Raw genomic sequence first — 17,730 nt, forward strand, 5'->3', positions numbered from 1 at the left:
GTCCTAAGCAGAGGCCCCGCCCCATGCTTGAACATTCGCCACCTAGGCCCCACCCCACGCTCAAATGTCACCCCCCCCACCGCACCCGCCTAGGTCCCACCCCACCCAAAACCCCGCCCCTGCCTAAGTTCCACCCCCCCCACCTAAACTCCACCCCCATAGTCAAGCCCTTTTATTTTCTTTTTTCCTCTTTTAGATTGGGGTTCTGTTTTACCTTGCTGATTCATTGTTGTTGATTCGTTTATATTTTTACTTTTCCTAGTAAAGCTTCTATTTTTCTAATTTTATTTTAATCTTTATACTTCGTTATTGTTCTCTCCTTTTGGCTTCTTCCCCCCCACCCGCGCTTTTTTTTTCTATTTTCTTTTGCTGTTTTATTTTACCTTGTTGCAGTTGTTTCAATTATAGTTTTATTTTTCCTAATATAATTTTTATCTTTCTAATTTTATTTTGTTTTTTATTCTTTGATATTGTACTACTCCTTTTTTTCTTTCTTTCTTCCTTTTTTTTTTTTTTTTTTACTGTGCCACGAAGCTTGCGGGATCTTGGTTCCCAGGCTGGAGGTGGTGGGAGCTCCAAGTCCAAACCTCTGGACTAACAGAGAACCTCAGACCCCAGGGAATATCAATCGGAGTGAGGCCTCCCGGAGGTCCTCATCTCAGCACCAAGACCCAGCTCTATCCAGCTGCCTGCAAACGCCAGTGCTGGATGTCTCAGGCCAAACAACCAGTAAGACAGGACTACAGCACCACCCATCAAAAAAAAAAAAAAAAGAAACAACAAAAAAATACGTTACAGACGAAGGAGCAAGGTAAAAACCTACAAGACCAAATAAATGAGGACAAAATAGGCAACCTACCTGAAAAAGAATTCAGAGTAGTGATAGTAAAGATGACCCAGAATCTCGGAAACAAAATGGAGAAAATGCAAGAAACATTTAACAAGGAACTAGAAGAACTAAAGAGCAAACAAACAGTGATGAACAACACAAATACTGAAATTATAAATACTCTAGAAGGAATCAATAACAGAATAACAGAGGCAGAAGAACAGATAAGTGAGCTGGAAGATAAAATGGTGGAAATAACTGCCAGGGAGCCAAATAAAGAAAAAAGAATGAAAATAATTGAGGACAGTCTCAAAGACCTCTGGGACAACATTAAACACACCAACATTCGAATTATAGGGGTCCCAGAAGAAGAAGAGAAAAAGAAAGGGTCTGAGAAAATATTTGAAGAGATTATAGTCGAAAACTTCCCTAATATGGGAAAGGAAATAGTCACCCAAGTCCAGGAAGCACAGAGAGTACCATACAGGATAAACCCAAAGAGAAGCATGCCAAGACACATATTAATCAAACTATCAAAAATTAAATACAAAGAAAAAATACTGAAAGCAGCAAGGGAAAAGCAACAAATAACATACAAGGGAATCCCCATAAGGTGGACAGCTGATCTTTCAGCAGAAACTCTGCAAGCCAGAAGGGAGTGGCAGGACATATTTAAAGTGATGAAAGGGAAAAACCTACAACCAAGATTACTTTACCCAGCAAGGATCTCATTCAGATTTGATGGAGAAATTAAAACCTTTACAGATAAGCAAAAGTTAAGAGAATTCAGCACCACCAAACCAGCTTTACAATAAATGCTAAAGGAACTTCTCTAGGCAGGAAACACAAGAGAAGGAAAAGACCTTCAAAAACAAACCCAAAACAATTAAGAAAATGGCAATAGGAACATACATATCGATAATTACCTTAAATATAAATGGATTAAATGCTCCAACCAAAAGACACAGACTGGCTGAATGGATTCAAAAACAAGTCCTGTACATATGCTGTCTACAAGAGACCCACTTCAGACCTAGGGACACCTACAGACTGAAAGTGAGGGGACGGAAAAAGATATTCCATGCAAATGGAAATCAAAAGAAAGCTGGAGTAGCAATTCTCATATCAGACAAAATAGACTTTAAAATAAAGACTATTACAAGAGACAAAGACGGACACTACATAATGATCAAGCGATCAATCCAAGAAGAAGATATAACAATTGTAAATATTTATGCACCCAACATAGGAGCACCTCAATACATAAGGCAAATGCTAACAGCCATAAAAGGGGAAATTGACAGTAACACAATCATAGGAGGGGACTTTAACACCCGCTTTCACCAATGGACAGATCATCCAAAATGAAAATAAATAAGGAAACACAAGCTTTAAATGATACGTTAAACAAGATGGACTTAATTGATATTTATAGAACATTCCATCCAAAAGCAACAGAATACACTTTCTTCTCAAGTGCTCATGGAACATTCTCCAGGATAGATCATATCTTGGGTCACAAATCAAGCCTTGGTAAATTTAAGAAAATTGAATTCGTATCAAGTATCTTTTCCGACCACAATGCTATGAGACTAGATATCAATTACAGGAAAAAATCTGTAAAAAGTACAAACACATGGAGGCTAAACAATACACTACTAAATAACCAAGAGATCACTGAAGAGGAAATCAAAAAATACCTAGAAACAAATGACAATGAAAACACGACAACCCAAAACCTATGGGATGCAGCAAAAGCAGTTCTAAGAGGGAAGTTTATAGGAATACAATCCTACCTCAAGAAACAAGAAACATCTCAAATAAACAACCTAACCTTACACCTAAAGCAATTAGAGATAGAAGAACAACAACAACAAAAAAAACCCAAAGTTAGCAGAAGGAAAGAAATCATAAAGATCAGATAAGAAATAAATGAAAAAGAAATGAAGGAAACAATAGCAAAGATCAATAAATCTAAAAGCTGGTTCTTTGAGAAGATAAATAAAATTGATAAACCATTAGCCAGACTCATCAAGAAAAAAAGGGAGAAGACTCAAATCAACAGAATTAGAAATGGAAAAGGAGAAGTAACAACTGACACTGCAGAAACACAAAGGATCATGAGAGATTACTACAAGCAACTATATGCCAATAAAATGGACAACCTGGAAGAAATGGACAAATTCTTAGAAAAGCACAACTTTCCGAGACTGAGCAAGGAAGAAATAGAAAATATAAACAGACAGATCACAAGCACTGAAATTGAAACTGTGATTAAAAATCTTCCAACAAACAAAAGCCCAGGACCAGATGGCTTCACAGTCGAATTCTATCAAACATTTAGAGGAGAGCTAACACCCATCCTTCTCAAACTCTTTCAAAATATAGCAGAGGGAGGAACACTCCCAAACTCATTCTACGAGGCCACCATCACCCTGATACCAAAACCAGACAAAGATGTCACAAAAAAAGAAAACTACAGACCAATATCACTGATGAACATAGATGCAAAGATCCTCAACAAAATACGAGCAAACAGAATCCAACAGCACTTTAAAAGGATCATACACCATGATCAAGTGGGATTTATCCCAGGAATGCAAGGATTCTTCAATATATGCAAATCAATCAATGTGATAAACCATATTAACAAATTGAAGGAGAAAAACAATATGATCATGTCAATAGATGCAGAAAAAGCTTTCAACAAAATTCAACACCCGTTTATGATAAAAACCCTCCAGAAAGTAGGCATAGAGGGAACCTACCTCAACATAATAAAGGCCATATATGACAAACCCACAGCCAACATCGTTCTCATTGTTTTTCAATGGTGAAAAACTGAAACCATTTCCCGTAAGATCAGCAACAAGACAAGGTTACTCACTCTCACCACTATTATTCAACATAGTTTTGGAAGTTTTAGCCCCAGCAATCAGAGAAGAAAAAGAAATATAATGAATCCAAATCGGAAAAGAAGAAGTAAAACTGTCACTGTTTGCAGATGACATGATACTATACATAGAGAATTCTAAAGATGCTACCAGAAAACTACCAGAGCTAATCAATGAATTTGGTAAAGTAGCAGGATACAAAATTAATGCACAGAAGCCTTTTGTATTCCTATATACTAATGATGAAAAATCTGAAAGAGAAATTAAGGAAGCACTCCCATTTACCATTACAACAAAAAGAATAAAATACCTAGGAATAAACCTACCTAAGGAGCCAAAAGAGCTGTATGCAGAAAAATATAAGACACTGATGAAAGAAATTAAAGACGATACAAACAGATGGAGAGATATACCATGTTCTTGGATTGGAAGAATCAACATTGCGAAAATGACTATACTACCCAAAGCAATCTACAGATTCAATGCAATCCCTATCAAACTACCACAGGCATTTTTCACAGAACTAGAACAAAAAATTTCACAATTTTTATGGAAACACAAAAGCCCGAATAGCCAAAGCAATCTTGAGAAAGAAAAATGGAGCTGGAGGAATCAGGCTCCTGGACTTCAGACTATACTACAAAGCTACAGTAATCAAGACAGTATGGTACTGGCACAAAAACAGAAATATAGATCAATGGAACAGGATAGAAAGCCCAGAGATAAACCCATGCACGTATGGTCACCTTATCTTTGATAAAGGAGGCAAGAGTATACAATGGAGAAAAGACAGCCTCTTCAATAAGTGGTGCTGGGAAAACTGGACAGCTACATGTAAAAGAATGAAATTAGAACACTCCCTAACATCATACACAAAAAGAAACTCAAAATGGATTAAAGACCTAAATGTAAGGGCAGACACTATCAAACTCTTAGAGGAAAACATAGGCAGAACACTCTATGACATAAATCACAGCAAGATCCTTTTTGACCCACCTCCTAGAGAAATGGAAATAAAAACAAAAATAAACAAATGGGACCTAATGAAACTTAAAAGCTTTTGCACAGCAAAGGAAACCGTAAAAAAGACCAAAAGACAACCCTCAGAATGGGAGAAATTATTTGCAAACCAAGCAACTGACAAAGGATTAATCTCCAAAATATACATGCAGCTCATGCAGCTCAATATTAAAATGTCTATTTTTCAGCAAAAAATTATGAGGCATGCAAAGAAAAAGGAAAGTATGGGCCATACACAGGGGGAAAAAATAATTAATAGAGATTTTCCCTGAGGCAGCTCAGACACTGGACTTTCTAGATAAAGACTTGAAATCAATTATTTTAAATATGTTCAAAGATATAAAGGAAACTGTATCTAAAGAACTAAACAGGCTTCCGTGGTGGTGCAGTGATTAAGAATCCACCTGCCAATGCATGGGATATGGGTTCAAGCCCTGTTCTGGGAAGATCCCACCTACCGTGGAGCAACTAAGCCCATGCACCACAACTACTGAGCCCATGTACCTAGAGCCCATGCTCCACAACAAGAGAAGCCGCCGCAATGAGAAGCCCGTGCACCACAACGAAGAGTAGCCCCCACTCACCAAATTAGAGAAAGCCCACACACTGCAACAAAGACCCAATGCAGCCAAAAATAAATACCAATTTAAAATATTTAAAAAAAAAAGAACTATAGGAAAGTATGATAACAATGTCTTACCAAATAGAGAATATCAGTAAAGAGAGGAAATTAGGAAAAAAGAACCAAATACCAATTCTGCAGTTGAGAAGTGCAGTAATTAAAATGAAAAATTCACTAGAGGGACTCAACATCAGATTTGAGCAGGTGGAAGAAGCTTGAAGATGGGTCGATTAAGATTACCCACTGTGAAGAACTGAAGGAAAAAAGGAAGAAGAAAAATGAACAAAGCTCAAAGACCTTTGGGGCACCATCAAAAGTTCCATTATGTGCTTAATGGGCATCTCTGAATGAGAGGAGGAAAAAGGGCAGAAAGAACATTTGAAGAAATGATGGCAAAAAACTTTCTAAATTTGATGAAAAGCATTAACCCACACATTCAAGAAGGTCAATTCAAGAAGTTTTGGCTAGGATAAACTCAAAGAGATCCACACCTGTACATCACAATCAAAATGTCTAAAATTAAAGAAAAAGAGAGAATCTTTAAAGCATCAAGAGAAAAGTGACTCATCACATACTAGGCATCCCCAAGAAGATTAACAGCTGATTTCTCATAAATAACCATAGAGGAATGGGACCTAATTAAACTTAAAAGTTTTTGCACAGCAAAAGAAACTATCGACAAAATGAAAAGACAACCTACTGAATGGGAGAAAATATTTGCAAATGATATGACTGATAAGGGGTTAATATCCAAAAAAAAAACAACAAAAAAAGAATAGCTCATACAACTTAATGTCAACAAAACAAAACAAAACAAAAAAAAAAACTGAAATAAAAAATGGGCAGAAGACCTGAATAGACATTTTTCAAAAGAAGACATACCAATGGCCAACACACATGAAAACATGTTCAACATCGTTAATCATCAGAGAAATGCAAATTAAAACCACACCTGTCAGAATGACTATCATCAGAAAGAACATAGGGGCTTCCCTGGTGGTGCAGTGGTTAAGAATCCACCTGCCAATGCAGGGGACACAGGTTCCATCCCTGGTCCGGGAAGATCCCACATGCCACAGAGCTACTAAGCCCATGCACCACAACTACTGAGCCTGCACTCTAGAGCCCATGAGCCACAACTACTGAGCCCGTGAGCCACAACTACTGAAGCCTGTGCACCTACAGCCCGTGCTCTGCAACAACAGAAGCCACTGCAATGAGAAGCCCGTGCACCACAACGAAGAGTAGCTCCCTCTCACTGCAACTAGAGAAAGCCTGCGCACAGCAACAAAGACCCAACGCAGCCAAAAATAAAATAAAAATAAATTTATTTTTTTTAAAAACCCACAAATAACAAATGTTGGCAAGGATGTAGTAAAAAGGCAACCCATGTACACTGTTGGTGGGAATGTAAATTGGTCCAGCCACTGTGGAAAACAGTATGGAGTTTTCTGAAAAAAAACTAAAAATAGAACTATCATATGACCCAGCAATTCCACTCTTGTGTGTATATCCAAAAAAGAAAACACTAATCTGAAAAGATACTTGCCACCCCAATATTCATAGCAACATTACTGACAAGAGCCAAGATATGGAAACAACCTAAGTGTCCATCAACAGAGGAATGGATAAAGAAGATGTGTTATATATATGCAATGGAATACTAATCAGCCATAAAAAAGAATGAAATTTTGCCATTTGCAACAACATGGATGGACTTGGAGAGTATTATGCTAAGTGAAATAAATCAGATAAAGACAAATACTATACAATATCACTTATATTTGGAATCTAAAAAATAAAAGAAACTAGTGAATCTAGCAAAAAGGAAACAGACTCACAGATATAGAGAACAAACTAGTGGTTACCAGTGGGGAGAGGGAAGAAGGGAGGGGCAAGATAGGGGTATGGAATTAAGAGATTAAAAACTACTATGTGCAAAATAAATAAGCTATAAGGATATATTGTACAACATGGTGAATATAGCCAATGTTTTATTATAACTATAAATGGAATATAACCTTTAAAAATTGTGAATCACTATGTTGTACACCTGAAATATATAATATTGTACATCAACTATACCTCAATTTAAAAAAAAAAACGATGGAGGGCAGAAGGCAGTAGGATGACACGTTCAAAATGCTGAAAGAAAAAGCGCACCACCCAAGAACTCTATACCCAGCAAGAAAGACTATCCCTCAAAACATGAAAGCAAAGTTAAGACATTCTCAAATTAAAAAAAAAAAGAAAAAAAAACCTTGAGAGAATTTGTTGCTAGCAGGTTGGCCTTACAAGAAATACTAAAATGAGTCCTTCAGACAAATAAAAGGACACTGGATATCAACTCAAATCCACATGAAGAAATAAAGAGCATCAGTAAAGGTAACTGCTTAGGTAAATATAAAAAAGAGTATAAATGTATTTTTTGTTTGTAACTCTTTTTTTTCTCCTCTCTGCTTTAAAAGACATTTGCCGGGACTTCCCTGGTGGTGCAGTGGTTAAGAATCCACCTGCCAATGCAGGAGACACGGGTTTGAGCCCTGGTCCAGGAAGATCCCACATGCCGTGGAGCAACTAAGCCCGTGCGTCACAACTACTGAGCCCTTGTGCCACAACAACTGAAGCCCGTATCCCTAGAGCCCTTGCTCCACAACAAGAGAAGTCACCGCAATGAGAAGCTTGCACACTGCAACGAAGAGTAGCCCCCGCTCACCGCAACTAGAGAAAGCCCGCGGGCAGCAACGAAGACCCAACGCAGCCAAAATAAATAAATTTTTAAAAATGACAAAAAGGAAGTAAAAGTTCATGACAACAAAAAGTTAAAAAAAAATAAAAAGACGTTTGCCTACAATAGTTAAAATCCATGTTGTTGAGCACACAATTGTATAAAGGTATAATTTGTATGGCAATAACAGCACATAGAAGGGGGAAGTGAATGAAACTATCTAGAAGCAAAGTTTTTGTTTACTATTTAAGTTGATTGGTATTAATCCAAACTAGATTTTTGTAAGTCAAGAGTTAATTGTAACCCCGAGAGCAACCACTAAGAAATTAATTTAAATATACATAGTAAAATAAATGGCAAAGGAATTGAAATAATACACTAGAAAATATCTAACATAAAAGGAGACAGTAATGGAGGAATAGAGGAATGAAAAAGCCATGAGATATATAGAGAAAACAAATAGCAAGATGACAGACATAAATGCTGCCTTATCAGTAATTATGTTAAGTGTAAATGGATTAATCACTCCCATTAAAAGGAAGAGATTGGTAGATTAAAAAAATGATCCAACTATATGCTGTCTACAAGAGGTTCACTTTAGATTCAAAGACACGAATAGGTTGAAAGTAAAAGGATAGAAAAAAGATATACCACACAAAAACAGTAACCAAAGGAAAGCTGGAGTGGCTATATTAATATCAGACAGAAGAGACTTTAAAACAAAATTTGTTACTAGATATAAAGAAGGCCATTTTTTAATGATAAAAGGGTCAGTCCATCAAAAAGATATTTTCTAGTGTATCATTTAATTCCTTTGTCATTTATGCTACTACAAATATAGTCAGGAAAGTGAGACCAGCAGTCACGGCTCTGGGGTGCAGGGCTGTGCTCAAGGTAACAGAGGAAGTGCTGAAGGACATCATGAAAAGGGGGTGAGAACTGCCCCCGGCAGGAGAAACTGGGAAAGGCCTGGAAGTGAGAACAAACACAGTGTCTTGGAGAAAAATGAGGCACATAAGGTCCACTTGGGAGGGTTTTAAATATCATGTCAATGAGTTCAGTGTTTTTTCCTGTTGACAATAGGGAGTCACTGAACACTTTTGAGCCAAGGAGAAAGTGATGTCATGCCGAGTGGTGTTTTTGAAGATTAACCGGGCAGGGGTTTGTAGGGCGGTTAGAGAGGTTGAGGAAGGAAGCCCAGCAGTCCAGTCACCAAGCAGGGTGGCCCTATCAAGAAAGGAGGAGAGGGACTTCCCTGGTGGTCCAGTGGGTAAGACTCCATGCTCCCAGTGCAGGGGGCCTGGGTTCGATCCCGGGTCAGAGAACTTGATCCCGCATGAATGCCGCAACTAAGAAGTCCGCATGCCGCAACTAAGAAGTCCGCATGCCGCAACTAAGAAGTCCACATGCTGCAACTAAGAAGTCCACATGCCGCAACTAAGAAGTCCACATGCTGCCACTAAGACCTGGCGCAGCCAAAATAAATAAATAAATATTAAAAATAAAGAAAGGAGGAGATAATGAGACACGGGTGGGAGGGGAAGTGCAAATGCTCTGCATGTGCCAGCTCAGGTGACCTTCACACCCACCTGCGAAGGCACTGTTCTTATCTCACAGATGGTTCAAAACCAGTGCCAGTGCAGTCAGGTAACTTGCTGTGGTCATACAGCCAGGAAGTGGCAGGGGAGGCGGGGCGTGGCCCCTGAGAATCTGATGTGAGCATCCCTACTCTTCACCTTCAGGCAGATCTGCGGGGGGAACACCTGATGTGCCTTTAAAACACCCGCGAGCTGTTTGAAGTAGTCATTAGCTGAATAAATGCTTTTCCAGCAAGGGATAATAATTATATCAATAATCAGGTTCATCATGTATTGGGTGCTACACTTACAAGCACTACCAGAGCAGAACTGGTCTCTATCTTTTTCACACGCACCAGGTAGTTTGACACAGTCCCCGAGCCTCACCGGATATTCATAAGTACTTATTGACTGAAAGTCCTGGGGCCACTTGGAAAGTCACTGGAGCGAAATTATCGGAGTCCACGCGTTTTCAAGCGTCATTTCAATAGGTTTCCATCTGGAGGCAGCATGACATTGCTGGCGTCACCCTCAGTTCTGTCACCCACAGGCTACAGGCGGTTTTTAATGGACCTGTTTAACACCAAACCGGTAGGTGGGGTCTGAGTGGCCATTTTTAAAAATGGCTAAGCTCTGAACTGGTTAATTTTTGCTCGTGTTCAATAACTTCTAAAAACTAGAATACGCTCAGGGTTAAAAGACTTTCTCAATATCCCTGCCTCACAACGAAGAAGGAGTGTAGTATTAGACTCCACTGTGTGTCATAACCTTAAGTTGACATTCTGACCCGACTTTGGACTACACAGACTTAAAACAGTATTTCACAAGAAGAAACAATTCTATTACATCCTAAATTTTAAGAGCTTTTAACTTTGCCTTTTTTCTCCTCTTGTAACCATTAATGTAGATGGAGCATGGAAATCATCTTGCGGGAAGAATAGCATCCTTTGTTGGCTAATGTTTTTTCCTTTTACTCACTGTTGTGAAATGGAATTCTTTAATAGGTGATGCTTAATGTTCTGTGTTAACCTGTCTTAAGGCTCTGTTGAGCATGACAAATGTGTGGATGATTACTTCTCGGTTTTCATTGAGAAGATAAAACATTAATATATTAAATTTGTATTTTAAGCAAGTTCTTCTACACGAGGCCTTTAACTGTTTAGCCTTGTCATTGACACATATGAGTTGGGTTGCCCAGTTTCCAGCCGATGCTGCCCTTTCCCTTCAAGGTGCCGGGTGCTGTCCGGCTTCTGCACAACCTTCTCCATCCGGCTTTCCCAGGAGGCAGAGCTGGTGTCCAGAGCAGCTGCATCGTGTGCTCACTTCTAACTCTGAGGACTACAGAGCAGCGGGATGTCCCTCACAATTCGGGGGAGTAAGGGGTGCTGCTTTTGAATCGCACACTTCTCTCTAGCATGAGCTCAATCCAACACACGAAGGACTGCACATTCACTTCCTGTCTCATCAACTTGTCATGGAAAGTTTCAAGTTGCAAAACAGCCTGTCCTTTTATCTTCAAAGCTTGAAAGCTCTTGGATCTAAGAAGGAAATAGCTTAATTGGGTTGAAAAAAGACAATTTGATTTTAGGATGGTTAAACACAGGGTTACTGAAACATTGAAACCAAACAACTTTTAGCCTAATAAGAGATTCGGGTGGTTATCGATCTGCTGGTAACTCATTAATGCCACCTAAAACCAGGCATCCTTCCATTGGAGATGTGCAGTACTGAGGGGCTTACGGGGTGAGGGGAGAGGAAGCCGCCTTAGAGGCTCTAATGAGACAGGTAAGGAGAGCATATTTTGGAACAGAACTGTGAGCCATGAGACAACAACCACGTGGTCCAAAGTTATCTTGTGCCCAGACACACGTGTGCGCGTGAACAGACGCCCCCTCCCCTCCACACACGCACAGCCTACAAGCCTGCGGCGTTTGCAAAAGTCACTTGCCTGCAAAGCCAACAGGACTCTCACTAACCACGTGGTCTGGCAGGACTCTGACAGATGAGGTTCGACCATAGTGATTTAAAACCTTATTATTACCGGGTTATTCAATTACTCACTGTGTGACCTTAGACAAAGTACCCAACCTTTCTGAGCCTCAGTTTCTTAATCTATGACATTGATTAAATAATTCCTTTTAGGCAGGGTTGTTGGTGAGGATTAGCAATAACAGTGAGTGGAACATAGCCAGTGCCCAGTACACAGTACTGATTGCTATGACTTTCATTCTTATTTTTAATCAGGGGATGAAGATCAGGGATTTGAGGAAAATGAATGTCAATTGTCTTTTTAAAAGAAATGTTGCAGGGCTAAAGTAGTTTTTCTTTAAAATGTTGCCCACAGTATCCTTACCAGATCTTTAAGATTGTGACCCTGTGTGTGTGTGTGTGTGTGTGTGTGTGTGTGTGTGTGAGATAAAACCTGCTTTAACAGCTATTTTTAAAATTAATTATTTAATTTATTTTTGGCTGCATTGGGTCTTCGTTGCTGCACGTGGGCTTTCTCTAGTTGCGGCGAGCGGGGGCTACTCTTCGTTGCGGTGCGCGGGCTTCTCATTGCGGTGGCTTCTCTTGTTGCAGAGCATGGGCTCTAGGCACGCAGGCTCAGTAGTAGTGGCTCGCGGGCTGTAGAGCACAGGCTCAATAGTTGTGTCTCGCGGGCTCTAGAGTACAGGCTCAGTAGTTGTGGCGCACGGGCTTAGTTGCTCCGCAGCATGTGGGATCTTCCCGGACCAGGGATCGAACCCGTGTCCCCTGAATTGGCAGGTGGATTCTTAACCACTGCACCTCCAGGGAAGTCCAACAGCTATTTTTAAATCTTTTAAAATGTGTTGAAATTACATGTTTACAGGAAAGGATGGGACTTCTGTTTCTGGTTCTGCAGGTAAGAAGCTTGCAAGTTGCCCCTCTGTCCTAACAAGTAAAAGTTGAACAGACTGAAAACCAACCCTGGGATCCAGTAAGAGAGGGAGGGGACACAGGACAAACCTTGGCCCCCAAGATTTGGAGAGACAGCCAGGCAAGTACAGGGAGGGGCAGCTGCCCAGAGCAGACTCGGTGGGAACCAGTGCCGGGAGGAAAACCTCGGCTGTGACGGACAAACCCCTAGAGGCTCCGAGCAGACAAGTGTGAGAGCTAAAATCTCCAGGGGGACCCAGTCATAGGGGGCCCACAATCCTATGAGATTTACCTCCAGGAGCTCGGTCAGGTTCCCACAGTAAATGTCAGAACAAAGGCCCCTCCTGCTCCCAGTGGTGGGAGGGGAAAAGGAACTGTGTTGAAATACACCAGACATATTTCTCTTGGGACTGACACATACACACTACTATACATAAAATAGATAACTAATAAAGACCTACTGTATAGCACAGGGAACTCTACTCAATATTCTGTAATGGCCTATATGGGAAAAGAATCTAAGAAAGGGTGAATATATGTATATGTATAACTGATTCACTGTGCTGTACACCTGAAACTAACACAACATTATAAGTTAACTCTACTCCAGTAAAAATAAAATAAAATAAAAGGAAGTACACCGGAGCCCTCTATTCTTCTTAACAAGGCCTGCCATCAGGGGAAACTAGGTAACAAGACCTGCTGGGGTGTGAGCAGAGCCAGACTGACCGGGGACGGGACATAGTCACCTCCAGCCCACCCCAGCCATCCTGTCCCACCTAAAAGAGGAGAAAGAAAACCTGAGAGGGGCTTCCCTGGTGGCACAGTGGTTGAGAATCTGCCTGCCAATGCAGGGGACAGGGGTTCGAGCCCTGGTCTGGGAAGATCCCACATGCCGCGGAGCAACTAGGCCCGTGAGCCACAACTACTGAGCCTGCGCGTCTGGAGCCTGTGCTCCGCAACAAGAGAGGCTGCGACGGTGAGAGGCCCGCGCACCGCGATGAAGAGTGGCCCCCGCTTGCCGCAGCTAGAGAAAGCCCTCGCACAGGAACGAAGACCCAACACAGCCAAATAAATAAATAAGTAAATAAATAATAATTAAAGGTGCTAATAATTAAAAAAAAAAAACCTGAGACACACTTGTGAAGCTCACAGGCCAGAGGTACAGACTCACGAAAGCACTGTCACCTAATCATAGAATTAGAACACTTCCCCGCCCTTCACACCTCACTGCCACATCACTGAAGGCCTATTTACGGCAGTTCCTTTTATCCAGCTCCAGCACATCATGTCTGGCTATTAAGAAAAATTACAAGGTCTACCAAAAGGCAAAAATCACAGAGACAGAGAGAGCATCAGAACCAGACCTGGAAAGCACGTTGTAATTATCAGACCAGGAATTTAAAACAACTCTGATTAATATGCTAAGGGCTCTAATGGAGAAAGAAGACAGCACACAAGGACAGATGGGCAACGAAAGCAGCGAGACTGAAATCCTAAGAAGGAACCAAAAAGAAAGGCTAGAGATCAAAAGCGCTGTAACAGAAATGAAGAATGCCTTTGATGGGCTTATAGGCAGACCTTGTTTTATTGCACTTTGCTTTATTTTGAGTCACAGATACCGCATTTTTTTACCAGTTGAAGCAACCCTGCCTAGAACAAGTCTATCTGCACTATTTTTCCAACAGCATTTGCTCACTTTTATGTGTCTGTGTCACGTTTTGGTAATCCTCACAATATTTCAAACTTTTTCATTATTATTATATTGGTCAGAGTGCTATGTGATCAGTGATCTTTGATGTTCCTATTGTAATTGTTTTGGGATGCCTCATACCACACCCACAGAAGATGGAGAACTTAATAAATGTGTGTTCTTTTTTTTTTTCCCCCCCCCTTTTTTGGCTGCGCCACATGGCTTGCGGGATCTTAGTTCCCCAACCAGGGATTGAACCCGCACCGTTGGCAGTGAAATCACGGAGTCCTAACCACTGGACCGCCAGGGAATTCCCAATAAATGTGTGTTCTGACTGCTCACCAGGGCCATTACCCTGTCTCTCTCCCTCCCTATTCCTTGAGACACAACGATATTGAAATTAGGCCAATGAATAACCTTACAATGGCCTTTAAGTGTTCAAGTGAAAGAAAGCACTGAACATCTCTCACTTTAAATCAAGAGCTAGAAATGATTAAGCTTAGTGAGGAAGGCATATTGAAAGACTAGATAGGCTGCAAGCTAGGCTTCTTGAGCCAGTTAGCCAAGTTGTGAATAAAAAGGAAAAGTTCTTAAAGGAAAATGAGCATTGGCTTCAATTTAAAGTCACCAGCTACATTAGTCCTTAACCAGAGTGTCAGCCTGTCCGTTGAAGCTTTGAAGCCTTGAAGCCAGGCATTGACTTTTCCTCTCCAGCTATGAAAGTCCTAGAAGGCTGTTTAGTCCACGTTGAAAACCTGGATGACAGCACATCTGTTTACAACGTGGTTTACTGAATATTTTAAACCCACAGTTGAGACCTACTGCACAGAAGAAGAAAAAAAAAGATTCCTTTCAAAATATTACTGCTCACTGGTGACTGCTGAGAAAAAAACCCACCCACCTGGAATTCTGTACCCTACAAAATTATCCTTCAAAAGTGAAGGAGAAATAAAGACTTTTTCAGACAAACATTCAGGAAATTTGTTGCCAGTAGACCTGCAATATATGTCAAAAGAAGTTCTTTCAAGAGAATGAAAAAATATAGGTCAGAAACTCAGATCTATGTAAAGAAAGAAAGAATATCAAAGAAAGAATAAGTGGGGACTCCCCCTGTGGCACAGTGGTTAAGAATCTGCCTGCCAATGCAGGGGACACAGGTTCGAGCCCTGGTCCGAGAAGATCCCACATGCCGCGGAGCAACTAAGCCCGTGCAGCACAACTACTGAGCCTGTGCTCTAGAGCCCGTGAGCCACAACTACTGAGCCTGCGTGCCACAACTACTGAAGCCTGCATGCCTAGAGCCTGTGCTCTGCAACAAGAGAAGCCACCGCAATGAGAAGCCCGCGCACCACAACGAAGAGTAGCCCCCGCTCGCCGCAACTAGAGAAAGCCCGCACGCAGCAATGAAGACCCAATGCAGCCAAAAATAAATAAATAAATAAAAGAATAAGTGAAGGTAAAAAAACAAAAACTTTTATTTTTCTTATTCTCAATAATATTAGCAACAACATATTTGATTATGTATACTTATGTATTTGGTAACCTAGGTGAAATAGACCAATACCTTCAAAGACACAATCTGTCAAAAAAAATGGAAGATATGAATAGGCCTGTATCTATTAAAGAAATTGAATCAAGAATTAAAACCTTCCAACCCAGAAATCACCATGCCCAGATGGGTTCACTGGTGAATTCAACCAAACATTTAAGAAAGAAATTATACCAATTTCCTACTATCTATTTCAGAGGATAGAAACAAAGGGAATACCTCTAGCTCATTCTATGGGGCTACTATTATCCTGATACCAAAATCATACAAAGACATTACAAAGAAAAAATTAAAGATCAGTATCTTTCATGAATATAGAAGCAAAAATCCTCAACAAAATATTAGCAAATTGAATCCAAAAAAGTGTAAAAAGAATTATACACCATGACCAAGTGGGATTTATTCCAACTATGCAAAGCTGGTTCAACATTCAAAAATCAATTAATATAACCCATCACATCAACAGACTGAAAAAGGAGCACAAGAATGTTCTGGAAGAGTTTAAGCCCAGCTCTCACCATTCCCCACCACACTGTCTGGGGATTATTGAAGCCCACCTGTTCCCACAGAAATAGGCAGCAACAGCCCAGTTCTTGGTAATACCAGCTCCCCTCAACCCAGCTGAGCTGAGGTGCCGATGACCCCAGGACTGGAGCCTGGCAACCTGGGGGCCCTGAGGGTTTACAGGTACAGCTCTGGGCAGTGCCATCGGTGGTGGGGTGACTGCAGTGTTTCTGTGGTTCCCGGGGCTTTACTCGGGAGCTTCCCTCCCCTCCCCTTAAACTCACCGCGGGAGACACACGAGGGCCTCCATCGTGGCTTCTTGGTAACACACGTTAGCAGAGAGGGAAGCGGACACGGTCAGGGAAACAGAGCTCCTAGGCCAAACCACACCTCTGCGGAGAACAACCACTAGAAGAAAGACATCAAGCCAACAGCATGCATCCCTGAAGCAGAAGTGTTGGGATAAATGGACCAAGGGGTAAGTTAACACAATAAATAAGCTCAAAGAGGAAAGGGAGCATAAAAGTAATGCGAACCAGGAAAAGCAGTTACCGAATAGGAAGCAAGTGCCTGATATACTCAAAGTGGGGCCGGAGGTCATTCCGAGATCCAGTGGAATTCTCAGCACAGCAGATGGAACTCCAGCTCCCTTGTCTACCCCCCCAGTGAGAGTGAGAGAGGTTACGGGGATACCGTTAGCCGCAGCCCTCCTCAGATGTTAAGGGTGTCCTCTGCAGACCTTAATCAGTCCCTCACCACACACCAGCGAGCTGCAGCACAGACGTGGAGAACGGTGCACTGCACTGCACAGAGAGTTTATTTCTAAACCACGGGTCTGACTGGGTGATTCTCCAGCTTAAACACGTTTAGTGGCTTTCTGTCATCAGCAGAAGGAACTCAGAATGACACGTGAAGCTCTTTACATCCTGGCCCCAAACTACCTCCTGCCATTCTCCTCTAAGCACCTTACGATCTAACAACACGGAAGTCTGCATCCCAGATGGCAAAGCAAAGAGGTTCCTTCCAAGCACTGATTCTGCAGATCTGTGATCGCTGCCTGGAACCTCTGGGGAGGAGGAGTGGGAGAGACGGCCGTGGTCCATCGGCGTGTCTGCCAGGGGCTCACGAGGTGGGGAAAGCTTGCCATGCTGTGAATTAATGAGCCTCTGCCAGAAGTCCTCACGCATACCATGGTTTTTCATAGCTTCATGCCTTAGAAAATGCTGTTGCACTCGCCTAGAAGGTTCTTTCCCGCTCTATCCACCAATTAAGCTCCTACTCATCCTTCTAGACCCCAGCCCCTCACCAGGAGCCTTAGCATCTTCCTTTCCACGAGGCCGCAGCTAGGATTCCAGGCACACATCACACAGCACTGGGGGGTTGTCTATGGATTCATCTCTCCAACTGTGAACGCCT

General features: G+C 41.4%; 1 protein-coding gene across 2 annotated transcripts in view; it reads right to left on the minus strand.

The window, feature by feature from the left end:
- KATNAL1 (katanin catalytic subunit A1 like 1) overlaps window positions 1–17,730 on the minus strand; it is a 192,223-nt gene that overhangs the window by 71,135 nt on the left and 103,358 nt on the right. The window contains exon 10 of one of the 2 annotated variants that reach the window (XM_082365173.1): window positions 9,512–11,223. The exons of the other annotated variant lie outside the window; for it this stretch is intronic. Within the exon in view, the coding sequence (XP_082221299.1) occupies window positions 11,186–11,223 (38 nt within the window). The 3' untranslated portion in view covers window positions 9,512–11,185. Of the gene's footprint in view, window positions 1–9,511; window positions 11,224–17,730 lie in introns of those variants that run through there. 2 annotated transcript variants of the gene reach the window in all.

This window comes from Balaenoptera borealis (genome assembly GCF_965194805.1).
Source record: "Balaenoptera borealis genome assembly, chromosome: 18".
Taxonomy (NCBI): Eukaryota; Metazoa; Chordata; class Mammalia; order Artiodactyla; family Balaenopteridae; genus Balaenoptera; species Balaenoptera borealis.